The 12,630-nt window shown below is 49.3% G+C and overlaps 1 protein-coding gene across 2 annotated transcripts; it reads left to right on the top strand.

Annotated features, from left to right (window-relative positions):
* Positions 1-2,766: 2,766 nt before the first annotated feature.
* Positions 2,767-12,601, top strand: Pea15 (proliferation and apoptosis adaptor protein 15). 2 transcript variants are annotated; one of them, XM_060364694.1, is made up of 4 exons: positions 2,767-2,905; positions 8,777-8,884; positions 10,315-10,470; positions 10,630-12,601. In XM_060364694.1, exons 2-4 carry the CDS (start codon positions 8,779-8,781, stop codon positions 10,692-10,694), a joined length of 327 nt encoding a protein of 108 aa, XP_060220677.1. In that variant the 5' UTR covers positions 2,767-2,905; positions 8,777-8,778; the 3' UTR covers positions 10,695-12,601. The 2 variants fall into 2 exon arrangements, with proteins under 2 accessions (XP_060220677.1, XP_021506272.1); XM_021650597.2 differs by having other exon boundaries at positions 8,777-8,950.
* Positions 12,602-12,630: the final 29 nt, after the last annotated feature.

Below are 12,630 nucleotides of genomic sequence, written 5' to 3'. Positions count from 1 at the left end.
CTTTACTGGAACATAAGGACTGGGGTCACTGTCTGTTCTGAGCGAGGTCTCCCCAGACCTCGTTGGTCCTGCTGTTTCCTTCTGTACACCCCTCCATTCTGGTACTTAAACACCCTGTTCCGGTGCTTCAGTTACACAGCCACTAAACCGAGTCCTTCGGGCAGGAACCCAGGCTTTCTCTTTATTTCCATAGGGCCTGCGACATAAAGAACTATCTCCATTTTTGTTTAAAGAAGAAAATGAAAAAACAAGGAAGAAAAGAGATAACAATAGGCTTGGTATACACTAGGCTCTGGTTGTGCGCACCTTTAATTGCAGCACTTGGGAGGCAAAGGCAGGCAGATCTCTGTGAGTTGGAAGCCAGCCTGGTGCATAGAGAAAGTTCTAGGACAGGCAGGGCTACACAGAAAAACCCTGTCTCAGGAAAACAAAAAGGGAGCTTGGTGACTTTCACAATAGAAACAAACCTTCTCAGGGCCTTCAAATTGAAGAACTGGATTTGTCTAGTGGCAAAGGAATTGGGACAGGGACATTCCAGTCAATGAAACAAAACAAAACAAAAACAAAAGCATTAACAGGGTGTGTTTGGCATTTTGGCGACACCAGAGGTCAGCAGAAAAATGAAAAGAAATTGAAGCTGTGTCCATGAGGTTGGGTAGGCACAGTGGGGTTGGCTTGTGGAGGTGTCTGAACTGAATCCTATGGACTGGGATAGAAAGGCAAATTTTCATCTGGTAGCAAAAGCCAGGGTAGACTTGGGGAAGGAAGGGGACGTAAAGGCAGAGGCAAGAAGCCCCATTCCTAATCAGAAACTTATAATTAGAGTGCGTTTGGAAGAAGCTGGACTGTGTGGAGCTCATGGTGATAAGGAGGCACTGACTTTTGAACAGTCTCCCCTAGACTTACACCTGTCATCCAACCCCAGGATAGGTTCAGGTGGGAGTAGGCACATTCACATTGGGAGCATGAAAGAGCCAAACTGCCGACCGAGCTTCCAAACAAAGAGGCTCAGTCTGTGTTTTCAGATAGGGTACCACTATGTAACCCAAGGTGGGAATCCTCCTGCTTCAACATTCTGAGTCTGGAGATGACAGGTGTGTACCACCACATCATGTATGACAGTTTCTGCTAAGGCAGCGTGAAGTTATTGGATGCCTAAGTATGGAAAAATGAGCCCTGAGATTAGAGAGGCTTGCATTCAAATCCAGGGATTGTTCTTAGAGAAAGTGGCAGAAGTGTACAGAACAGAAGCCAAACATTCAATCAACCTGTTCACATATAATGGGTAAGTGATAAGCAACTGGGTATCAGGTTACATCATAGAAGTATTGTGGGGTTTGCTTAGTATAGGTCAGTGAAAAATGCTAGATGATTTGCTATTTTTTTAAAGCACCTATCTGGTAGCAGTCCCTAAAGACATTAATATTTCTGATTCTCAGAAGAACGCTATGAAGTGGGTGCTGTCATCCTGAACTTTATGTACTTAATTTGTCTAAGGAAACAGAGCAAGCATAAAGTCCATACTCTGTGTCTTGCTTCCTGATTTGTTTCATTTAAATACTATGTCCATGCACAAGTGATGTTGCTCTGAGTCTCAAAGATGGGTCAACAAGCTAGATTTTTTAGCCCTACAGCGCAGGGTGAATCAGAAGCAAAAGCAAATTCTGAGGGTATGTTATCTTCAAAGTGACAACGGCCAGCCACACCGGGGGAGAAGAGCAAAGAGAAGCACTAGGAAACCTAAGGTGTCAGGAACACCGCCTGCTTCTCCCAGAAGTGTGGCCCCAACAAAGGAAGGACTCTTCGGAGGCTTCTAGAAGGGTCTCTGTCAAGCTGGAACTGAGGCAAGATGGGTGTTCTTGGTGGTGTGCAAACATTGAAGATGTTCATACTTCTCAGGCTCAGACACACCTAGAGTTGAACTGAAATCCCTTATGCTGGAGATGGGGTGAAAATCGGATGCTTCTCTGATTCTCCCTTCCCTCTTTCAGTCTGGCTGAGAATCTGGGGGAGGAAAGTCCCTGAAGTGGAGGGGAAGTGAGAATTATCACACTGGGCCTAGGCAGAGGGACAGAGCTAGGAGACAGCTAAGTGTGGCTTTGTTAGCTGTCTATATTTGCATGCTGAGCTCATGGCTTTTTTCCCCAGAAAATAAAATTACATCATAGTGTGTGTGTGTGTGTGTGTCGGGAGGAGGGTGTGAGTGTGTGAGGGTATATTTGGGAAAGGCAGGAGGAGCACCGGGGTCCAGCTGCTATCATCCAGAAGAGATAATGGCTCCTGGCCAAGTAAAAAAAGATTCCCCTGCTACTGCCTGCCCCATCCCCATTTCTATTCCTAGCCCGGATAAACTTGATTATTTTCTACTGATCCTCTCTCTGATATAAGAGGCTAGGAAGGAGGTTTTTCTAAATACCAAAGCAAAGTAGCTAAGAGAACCCAGAGGCCACAGGCCTTCCAAACTCCCCAAACCAAATTGCCTCTGCCTTTGGGGGTCCTGGCCACCGTACTCATCCAAAGGTCAGAGGGCACGAAAGTGACCCACTGGGAAAAAATTAATCTGAGGATTGTTCCACAGTTAAAGGGGAAGAGGCAGAGTCCATACTCCATCCCAGTCCTGTCCCCAACCTAGGAGCCTTCCAGAACCCCAGCACTCAGTCTCTGTCCCCTCCTCCCTCCCCTCTCCGCTCCCCGCCCCCCGCCCCTCCCCCGGCTCTGACATCACCGGCCAGTCGGGTGGGGTGAGGCGGTGCTGGGCTCAGGCTCTGCTCCACGGGCGGAAGAGGCGGCGGCGGCGGCTGGAGCGGCGGCTGCGGTGGTAGGAGCCAAGGAGCAGGCTCCAGACGCTGCTTAGGAACCGGGGACCCGGGAGTGCCCGCACCCTGAGCTCTCAGCTCCGGAGGCGGTGAGAGGGGCATAGGGGAGATGTGTCGTGGGGGAGGAAGTAGATGGGGGGGGGTCTGGGTTTGGAGGGGGTCACGATCCCGGACGTAGGGGACAAATAAGGGAGCTTGAGGATCCAGACAGGTCCACGGTGTCAGGTTCCATGGGGTCTGTGCATTCAGAGGCTGGAGTGTGTTGCAGGCAGCGTGGCTTCGTCCGCCCATTCCGCGCTGAACAGCAGTTTGGGAGTCCGATGGCCTGGGGATTAGGATGTAGCCTGCTTCCCGCCCAGCCGGCTGGGCCAGGCCAGCTCCCGCCCCTCCCTCGTCGCTTTAGCTTCGGACTCGCCTCTGCAGGCGGTCTCTGGGCTCAGCTCAGCCTTGCCTCAGTTCCTCTGGCGGAGGACAACTGGTTCGTGTGCTCTCACACCCAACCTACTAGGTTTGGGGAGAGTGGGATTGGTGGAAGCTTGCCCGGAGAAAAGGAGGAAGGAGTTGGGGGTACAGAGCAATGATGTAGACAACGTAAAGACCCTAATTAATTAAAAAAAAAAAATCCGTGTCAAAACCGACAGGGACAGAAACACACCTTTCGGAAAAAAGACAGCCAACCACACAGTGACACACACCCATGTGACTTACATACATCCTCTCATACAAACCAAATCACAACATCCCTGCACTACGCGTCCACCCACCCACCACAACCCATTGCCTCCAATGTGGAGTCTCCTTGACCAGAGCCTGTAAGACATGAGTCTGAACAGGAATGTTGAGTAGTGGGTGGAAGGGGCCGCTGTCCACAAACGCACCCAGATTTTATGGACAGCTTTAGTAGACAATATATCTCAAGGACTGCTGAGCCAGTGCTCGTATCCGGTGAGGGGTTTCTTGTGACCTTTCTCACTGACTCTAAGTTTAGAGCATGGGGTACCTGGGAGTGGCTAGATTCTGGACATCAATATGGCCAAAGGATGGAGGAGGAAGTAGAAGCCAGGGAGAGGGTGAAAAGAATGAGTCAGCCAAGGATGGAACCCAAGTCAGAGGGAGAGAGAGAATGAGAGGAATGTGTGAGAAGACAGACATGGAGAAAGGGACAGAGAGCTATGGGAACCACAGAGAAAAGGAAAGTCGTGACGGCACGAACAGGAAGAATGCTGGACATCAGAAGTTAGGGATGGTAAAAGCAGGGAGATGGAAGGAACATGTGGGTATTTTGCGTCTTGTTTCTCTAGGTATGTGTCTGGCCCCCAGGCTGTATGAGTGATTAGTGTTAATTGTTCTTTGTGGTTAAACACTCTAGTGGGGAAACGGCCGGTGCGCCCCAGGCTGCCAGCTTCCCTGGTTGCCTCCTACTTAGATGACACCTGTGCTTAGCAGGTGTACATGTACTGTCACACATAAGAAGGTCGCAGGGTCACACTGTACCTCCCACACACACCTTCATGTTCAATGTCAAGATAGTCATCTCCACCAGCTAGTCAGTAGCCAACCATTACATACTCAGCTCCTCCTATCAAACTTTTTAGCAGGGAGGCTCATCCCTTCCGTATGGTAGCGCTGGGTATTGGGGTGGGGACACTGAGTCTTACGAAGTTTAGATGTATCCATGGTTACCACCAAATGGAATGAGTGAATAGGCGCAGGAAGGTATGGGTGCCATTCAAAGAGTAAAGGGGGGTTGGGGATTTAGCTCAGTGGTAGAGGGCTTGCCTAGCAAGCCCAAGGCCCTGGGTTTGGTCCTCCAAGGTGGGACAGGACTGGGAGACAAGATTACAAAAAAGACAGCAGAAAGAGGCAGAAAAAGAAACTAAAAAATGACTGGGGAGAGAGGAAAATAGATGAGGAGGGTACAAAACTGGGAAAGACATAAACAGCTAGCCTAGGGACAGTCACAGGGCCCACAGTCATGAAGCTCTCCCTCTTTTGTCCTGCCTAATCCCAATGTCAGCCATCCCTGGCTGCCTCCATCTTGGACATGGCCCTTTCCAGTCCCAGAGGCAACCTGTTTTTCTTTTTAGATGTACATTTTGGAGCCCTACTCCTAGGCTGACCTTGGAACAGTAAAGCCTTCTTCTTTGTTACTGGAAGAAGTGTGTGGTGAGATATCCAAAGCTGGATAAAAAGGTTGGGGGAAGAAGTCAGTTAAAGATACTGAAAGAAAGAAACTGCTGCACTGCTTGGATCTGAGGCCCAGAGAGCATTTAAATTACAATAGCTACAACCCTACTCACTCCCTTCCCACCTGTTTCCGTTGATTACTTCCTTCAGTTCCCAACTTCAGACAAGACTGACTAGAGTGCTCAGGAATCGCCTCCAGCCCATCAAAAGGGCCTCCAGGTCCTTGCATCTGTATGGGACTGCCCCTCCCCTCAGCCTTCAGCAGCTGTAACAGATGTGGAGGAAGGGGTATCGGCTAATCCTCAGGCTTCCTTTTTATGGTTCCTATCCGGAACCAAATGCTCGGGGAAAGTGGATAATCTACCGTAAATTAGTGTCAGAATGCTCAAATTATTTTGGTGCTGCCCCCTCCACTACAGGTGGTTACCCATTTGCTAGGCTTCTCTGAGCTCCTTTGGAGCTTGCTTCTCATTAGGCTGGCCTTCCCATCCCTTATGTAAAAGGCCTCTACTTTCCCAGCATTCTCAGTGGTCAAGGGTCTTCCTGGAGCCAGCTGAGGAGAGGTAGGGAGGAAGGAAGGAAGGTGTGAGGAAGCAGTGAACAGAATAAGGACTGAGATGGGAGGGAAGGGACCTAACTTCCTGGCAGCCTCAGCCCCGGTTCCCAGTTCCTGCCCTGGTATCCTGTCCGAAGAATGGCCTCAGCTGGGTGTTCCTGAGGCAGCCCTCTGCAGAGCTCCAGAGATGAGGATTACTCGGAGTCAGGAGTGTAGACTTCTCCATAGGCCCTAAGTCTTTGCTGAGGATAAAAGAGGCAAGCTCTGCCAAGCCCCACCATAACCAGACTGACCAGCCAGGGATAATAGCTGATTGGTGAAACCTGAAAGTCATGGAGTGGAGATTCTGCACCCTAAAAAAATGTTCCCTAACAACTCTGCCCTTGCCTCTGCCACACCTGGCCACAGGCAAATGCTAACTCCAGACTCTCCTTCGCTGCTCCCTCAAGGGCCCCTATTGGTTTCTTTCTGTGCCTTAGTGCTCCCCACACTCTTCCCAGCGGTGGTGTCATTGTCCTGATGACTGGGGGGTGGGGGGGACTCTGTACTGAGGTTGCTATGGTAACAGCTGAGTGGAGGCTGCAGCTTTGTGGACTCTGCTTAGTCGTGTGCCCCCCCTCCCGAATTCCTCATGTGCAGCTTTTCCAAGGCCAGCTTTCTTCTGTGACTGTGGATGTGTGTCTGTACGTAAATTTTCTTGCATACTCTTAACAGGATCAAACCTGAACACACGTAAGCTTGAAGTTAGTGCCCTCACAGCCACACATCTAGTTCCGACTTAGCCCCATTACCAGAAAACCCAAACAAACCGTCTCTTCCACATACCTGTTCTCACTCAGGAAAACCAGCGTGTGCATGCACACATGGACACACCACCCCTCCCCAGCCACTTTGTACACTTCCTGCCCACATTCCTCCTTGTATGTTTTACTCTTGGAAAAGCTCCTACCCAGTGCCCCCAACCTTTGTGGGTGTGTGTGTTACACACATTAATCCCTTCCCGCCTACCTCCCCAGTAGAGCTGTGTTTTAGATCCAGAGCCCTAAATCTTAACTCCTCCCGAGAGATTCACACACAGCACACTTTCCCTCCCACAGCAGCTCTCGTATTTACAAACTCTCCCTGCCTGTGGAAACAAGGCAGTGTGGCCCACTTTCCAATGAGGGTCTGGTCCTAGTGCCTCATTTGGGGTAGGGTCTTCGTGTCTCCATCCTATGTGACATTTCTGGCCCCTCCCCCACACCCCCTTTTCTGCCCTAGGATTATCGGTGGAGGCGGGGCTGGGCTTCGGAGCTTGCTGCTGTGACCTAGATTTCAAGGCAGAGATGGTTCCTGGTGCTGACAGTCAGAGAGCATTGTCCCTGGCCCTGCCTGGCAGGACCACTGCTGGGCCCTTCTGTCTGGTGGCACCTGGGTGTGCGAGGAAAAATGTTTCCTGCAGATTCTTCTGGGGGTCGTGCTAGCCCTGCTGTCTGGCTTATTGTTTGTTTGTGTCACGGCGCCTGCCACTGAGGAAGGTTTGTTTATTCTAGTCAAAGTAGGGGGCTGGGAATAGGGACTTCTGGGTCCACACTTACTATGCAATGCCCAGGGCTCTACCTTAGTTCCCCTACAACAGAAGTCAGAAACAAGGAAAACAGGTTTGTCAACCTGACCCCTTTGATCTGCCAGTTTCAGCTCAGTGGTGGGTGATGCCTGGGCAGCTTTGGTCAGGTCCAAGGCCATTCCGCTCCTTGCCCACCTTTTAGTCTAGCCACAGAATGTTTTATGATATAGTTTGCTTTTTTTATTAAGTGCTTTAATTTTCTGACTATAAAAATATATACTCATTGCAGAAAACAGGTCCTTATTTGAAACAAGATTTTGCTAAGTGGTCCAGGAAATCCTCTTGCCTCAAGACTCCTGGGAGCTGGGATTACAGGCATAAGTCACTATGATCAGTTAGGTCTCTGATTTTTGCTTACCACTAGTTTTACATTTTATCAAATCCATATTCTAAGGTCTGACTTTTTTTTAATGTACATTGTTGTTTTGCCTGCATGTATGTCAGATCCCCTGGGACTGAGTTGCAGACAGTTGTGAGCTCCCATGTTGGTGCTAGGAATTGATACTGGGTCCTCTGGAAGAGTGGCCAGTGCTCTTAGCCTCTGAGCCACCTCTCTGGCCTCAGGTCTGACACTTTAATTTTAGCCACAGTTCCTACTTTAGTGAAGGGTGTCGTTGAATGTTCTTTCTCACCTAAGGATCATGAGAGGTATGAAATGAAGAAGGCCTAGGTCAGATCTAGCCTGGCCTGTGAGAGGCCAGGTTGAAGGTAGTATCAGAAGATGTTGGTAAAAGGTTAGCCGTTCCCTTCCTGTCAGATTCTGGAAAGCCACATCCAAACTCCCCTCCCCCCATTACCCAGCCTGCATGGGAACTGGGCAGGGGGCCAGAGCCAGCCGCTTGGTATTCTTGGGCGCGGGGGCTGCAGGCACAGCACAAAGGCTAGGAGAGAAGGCTGAGTTGGGGCCCAGTAAACTATCAAGGGAGAAAATGGGCTCCACAAAGGTGGGGGTGGCCCATTGCTCCCTGCTATCCTAAGACTAATAATCTAATGCAGGGTTAAGAATGGAGGGGCCAGGGATCCATCAGGCCAAGTAACTAGGCAGCCATCCAACATGAGTCATCAGTGGGGTGGTGGGAAGATGAAATGAGGGACCCCTTTGCTTCTGGGGAAGAATGGAAGCTAGAACACATGGGCTTCAACTAACTCCTTTTTAGTTTCTCACTGCTAGGCAAGCCTGTGACAGGGGGAGGAGTTGTAGGTAGGTGGGGCAATTGGGGAGGGGGACTTGGAGACTGCAAGAAAGTCTGGAGAATGTTGCCATGGTAACCACCTCCTCAGTCAGGGGAGCTGTTTCCAGGGTTACTGCTAAGGGAGGGAAAAGAAGAAAAAGATTGTGTACTGGGGGGGGGGGGGTTATGACTTGTCATTCTGGGCTCCATGCTGGCCCCTAGCTTCTCCTAAGTTTCTTCCTGTCTATGTAGGGTTTTCCTTTTCTTCCTCCAGACCTGCTCACTCTCCTAAACTCCCACATTTGAGGTACATACCACCCTGGCAGGACAAAGTGTGTGTGCATGTTGCTGGGGGTACACAGATAAGTATTGGCAGTTAGTGAACTAGACCCCATACAACAAGCTCAGCTACCTCTCCCTTTACCGTCTTCACCCCCAGTCATGGCAGAGTACGGGACTCTCCTTCAGGACCTGACCAACAACATCACCCTTGAAGATCTGGAACAGCTCAAGTCAGCCTGCAAGGAGGACATCCCCAGCGAGAAGAGTGAGGAGATCACTACAGGCAGTGCCTGGTTTAGCTTCCTGGAGAGCCACAACAAGCTGGACAAAGGTGGTGGAGAGGGCTCTGCTCACTCAGCAAACAGAAAGGAACACAAGCCCCTTACACAAAGTGAAACCCTATGACAAGGCGGGGTGGACATGTTCCGAGAGTGTCCAGGGTTCTAGACATGTTTCTTCAATGGCCCGTGTCAATACAAAGTGCTTTTTCAGTACTCCTGTGCCATCACTATATAACGGCACATGAAAACAGAATTTAAGAGTGGTAAATTTGAAACCACTGTCCTAACATTTTCTTACCTACTTTTAGAGACTGCTGCTTCTTAGAGGTGGGAGGGGGACACTGGATTAGAGCAGTGACATGCAGCTGGGACTGGCAGGGTAAACTGGTGTGTAAGACGGTCCCAAGTGCTGGCAGGGTAGCAGGCAGAAGTACTTGCCATGCAGGGCCAACAGTGAGAGGGGAGAGCCAACTCCCCAAAGCAATCCTCTGACCTCCGTAACACACACACACTCATACACTCAAGATAATGTAATAGACTGCCCACAAAAGCAAGTGGGATTTCCAGGGTGGGACCCAGAGTACCTGTTAAGGAACAGCTGGACTAAAAATATTGGGTCTGATTAGAGGTAGCTGTGTTACAGGTGTGTCCTCTTCTAGCTAAGAGTATATGATAGTAGGGAGGAAAGGTGGAGGAGGACCTATTAAGACTATTGCAACAATCGGAGGACAGGAGCCAGATGATCTGATGGCATGTATAATCTTCAAGCCATCCTGATTGTGTCGGTGCTTTCTATTCACTTAAGTAACTTTTTAAAAAAAAATTATTTTTTTATTTATACAGTGTTCTGCCTATATGTATGCCTACATACCAGAAGAGGGCACTAGATCTTATAGTTATGAGCCACCACATGGTTGCTGGGATTGGCACTCAGGACCTTTGGAAGAGCAGAGGGTGCTCTTAACCACTGAGCCGTCTCTCCAGCCCTAAGTAACTTTTCTTACTAGGCTCAGATCCTCTTTGCCTCTAAATCTCACCTTCCTGTTCCACATGTGGTATCGAATACTCATTTGGCAGAAAGTGAAAAAAGGACAGGCTGAGTGGGTTAATTTTGCAAGCAGCTTTTCTATTGTCCCTTCTTACCCCAAGACGGACTTGATATCTAGCCCAAAGTCCTTTTTTTCCATTTATACTGTACAGAATTTAATTGACTAAACACCTGTGGTTCCTAGGATTAGCCTTCTGAACTGTCTGCTGCTTCGAACTTTCTTCTACTGGCTTTGTAGTCCTCTCACTGTGCTTGTTCCCTCCAATAACCAATGCAAGCAACTCAGTCTTGATTCAAGAATACCAATTTGACAGGGTAGAAGTTGCCCTCTATAGCCTAGCTCTGACTCAAGCTGCTTTCCTCCAGACAACCTCTCCTACATTGAGCACATCTTTGAGATATCCCGCCGTCCTGACCTACTCACTATGGTGGTTGACTACAGAACCCGTGTGCTTAAGATCTCTGAGGAGGATGAGCTGGACACCAAGCTAACCCGCATCCCCAGTGCCAAGAAGTACAAAGGTAAGAGGCCATACCTTTGGCACAGCTATTCCTCTGCCTTTCCCCTCTGACTGTATTTTTAGAGGAGTCATCCTGAATTTGGGGAGTGGAGGTTGGTGTTCAATGGGCCCGCTGGGCAACTTCCATTCCTGGACTCCCCCCTACCCTTTGTTTTTCCAGACATTATCCGGCAGCCCTCTGAGGAAGAAATCATCAAATTGGCTCCCCCACCAAAGAAGGCCTGAGCAATGGGGAGGAAGAGGAGGAAGGTTGGATCTTCATCAGACCACTCCCTTCCCCATCCTCAATGGGAGGGGCTAGGGCAACCCCCTGCCCTGTACCCACTTACTAACTTGGTCCTAACCCCTTTACTATGCGCGTGTGTGTGCGTGTGCGCACGCTCTGGCTGTCTGTCTGTCTAGCTCATCTAGTTCCTCCTCCTCATGAGGGGATTGCAGTCAGGGGAGGGGGAACTTAATTTCCCCACTATAGGGGGAGGTAGAAGCTATTTCTATGAAAATAGAAATTGGCACATTCCTCCTCCTCCCCTTTCCTCCACTCTTCCCCCACATCTTTAAAGTATGGAAGCAGAAAGGACCTGCATTTTCCTACACTGAGGAGCTAAGGTAAAGATGAGGTATGGGAGAGATGGTTAGATCTAAAGAAAAGCAGTGGGGGAGGGTAAAGAGGCTACTCAACCTCCACCTGGAAGGGACGAAGAAAGGCCAGAATTCAGTATTTGTATTAGGCTGGACTGGCTAGAATCCAGTTTCCTGCTATTCCTTAGGCTGAAGTCCCAAGTGCCAGTGGTCCCTCCCCTTGCCATGGGCCTGGGATGGGTTTGAGCCAGAAATCTTAATGAGAAGACCACTAGATCCTTTCCTGGCCCCAAAGATCTAACCCCATGGAGAAGAGAAGTCAGTATTTGATGCCCCCAACTTCTGCTCTGGAGACTATGCTGGGACCATGCACTACTGAGCCTGAGACAGGAATGCAGGCAGAGACAGGCCCCCTTTCTACTTCTCTGTTCCTAGATACAGACTGTTGGAATACACTGACCCTGAGCCTAGGGAGATTGGGGAATGCAATCCCTTTTAGGTTTTAAACCCCAACCTGCCCACTCCTTCAGGGTCCCAATGTGGATATTGTAGACAACCTTCCCACTCTCCAGTTTAGAATTCCCCAAGCAAGAAAGGGTTAACTACAGTTGTTTCCTTTGCACTGACTACCACCCCAATTCAATCCAGGAAGGGACTTGGTGACCTTTCTCATTTGGCTTGTGAATGCCTCACAGCCAAGTCACTAGAGTACAGTGAGTGAACCCAGCCTCCTACCTGTCCCAAGATGCCCTTCCCCATCTTGACCGTGCTAACTGTGTGTACATATATATTCTACATATATGTATATTAAACCCGCACTGCCATGTCTGCCCTTTTTTTGTGGTTTTTAGCATTAACTTATTGTCTAGGCCAGAGCCGGAGTGGGAGGGGAATGCCACAGTAAAGGGAGTGGCAGAGCCAAATTGTTAAATAGTCCAAACAGAAAAGAAAGCATTTAAACCAACCACAACAAACATTAAATTTACACACAAGCTCAGAGAAAGTTGAAGGTAGGAGCTTTTAGGATGTGGGAGCAAAACTTCACAGGGAGGGGAGGATGGGCTGTCCGAAGAGAGAAGCCAGAGTGGCTAGAGCACCCTCAACTCCTAGCCAAGCCCAGTCTGCCCATCTCCTCTGGCCACTGCTGCAGACACCTGCCTTAACACACACCTCCAGTTTTGCCTTAAAGGTCCTTCCTAAGTCTCCCTAGTCTTGCCTGGCTTCTCCTTTAAAAAAAGAGATACTTGTACAACTGGGAGAAAGGAAATAAGCATAAACCATCCTTCCATCTGGATTGTTGTATGAGAGCAAGAATGAGATGGCGCTTACTTTATGGAAGAAAAAAAAGAGAAGAGAGGGTGCTTTTCAGCAGTTTCTCTATAAGGCAAAAAAACAAAACAAAACCCACAAACCTTAAAAAGACTAACCTGCCCGAATAGACTGATCTACCCTGCTACCCTCGTGCTGCTGGTCGCCCCTAGCCTGTGCTCCTCTGTCTGCAGCATGCACAGCCTTGTTCTAACCCTGGAATAAAGGTGACTGACTGTACTGTACCTAACTGACTCTAGAATTTCTGTGGGTC

This window comes from Meriones unguiculatus, chromosome 11 (genome assembly GCF_030254825.1).
Source record: "Meriones unguiculatus strain TT.TT164.6M chromosome 11, Bangor_MerUng_6.1, whole genome shotgun sequence".
NCBI classification, from domain to species: domain Eukaryota; kingdom Metazoa; phylum Chordata; class Mammalia; order Rodentia; family Muridae; genus Meriones; species Meriones unguiculatus.
The sequence above is the reverse complement of the archived record's forward strand: the minus strand, read 5'-3'. Positions and strand labels throughout refer to the sequence as shown.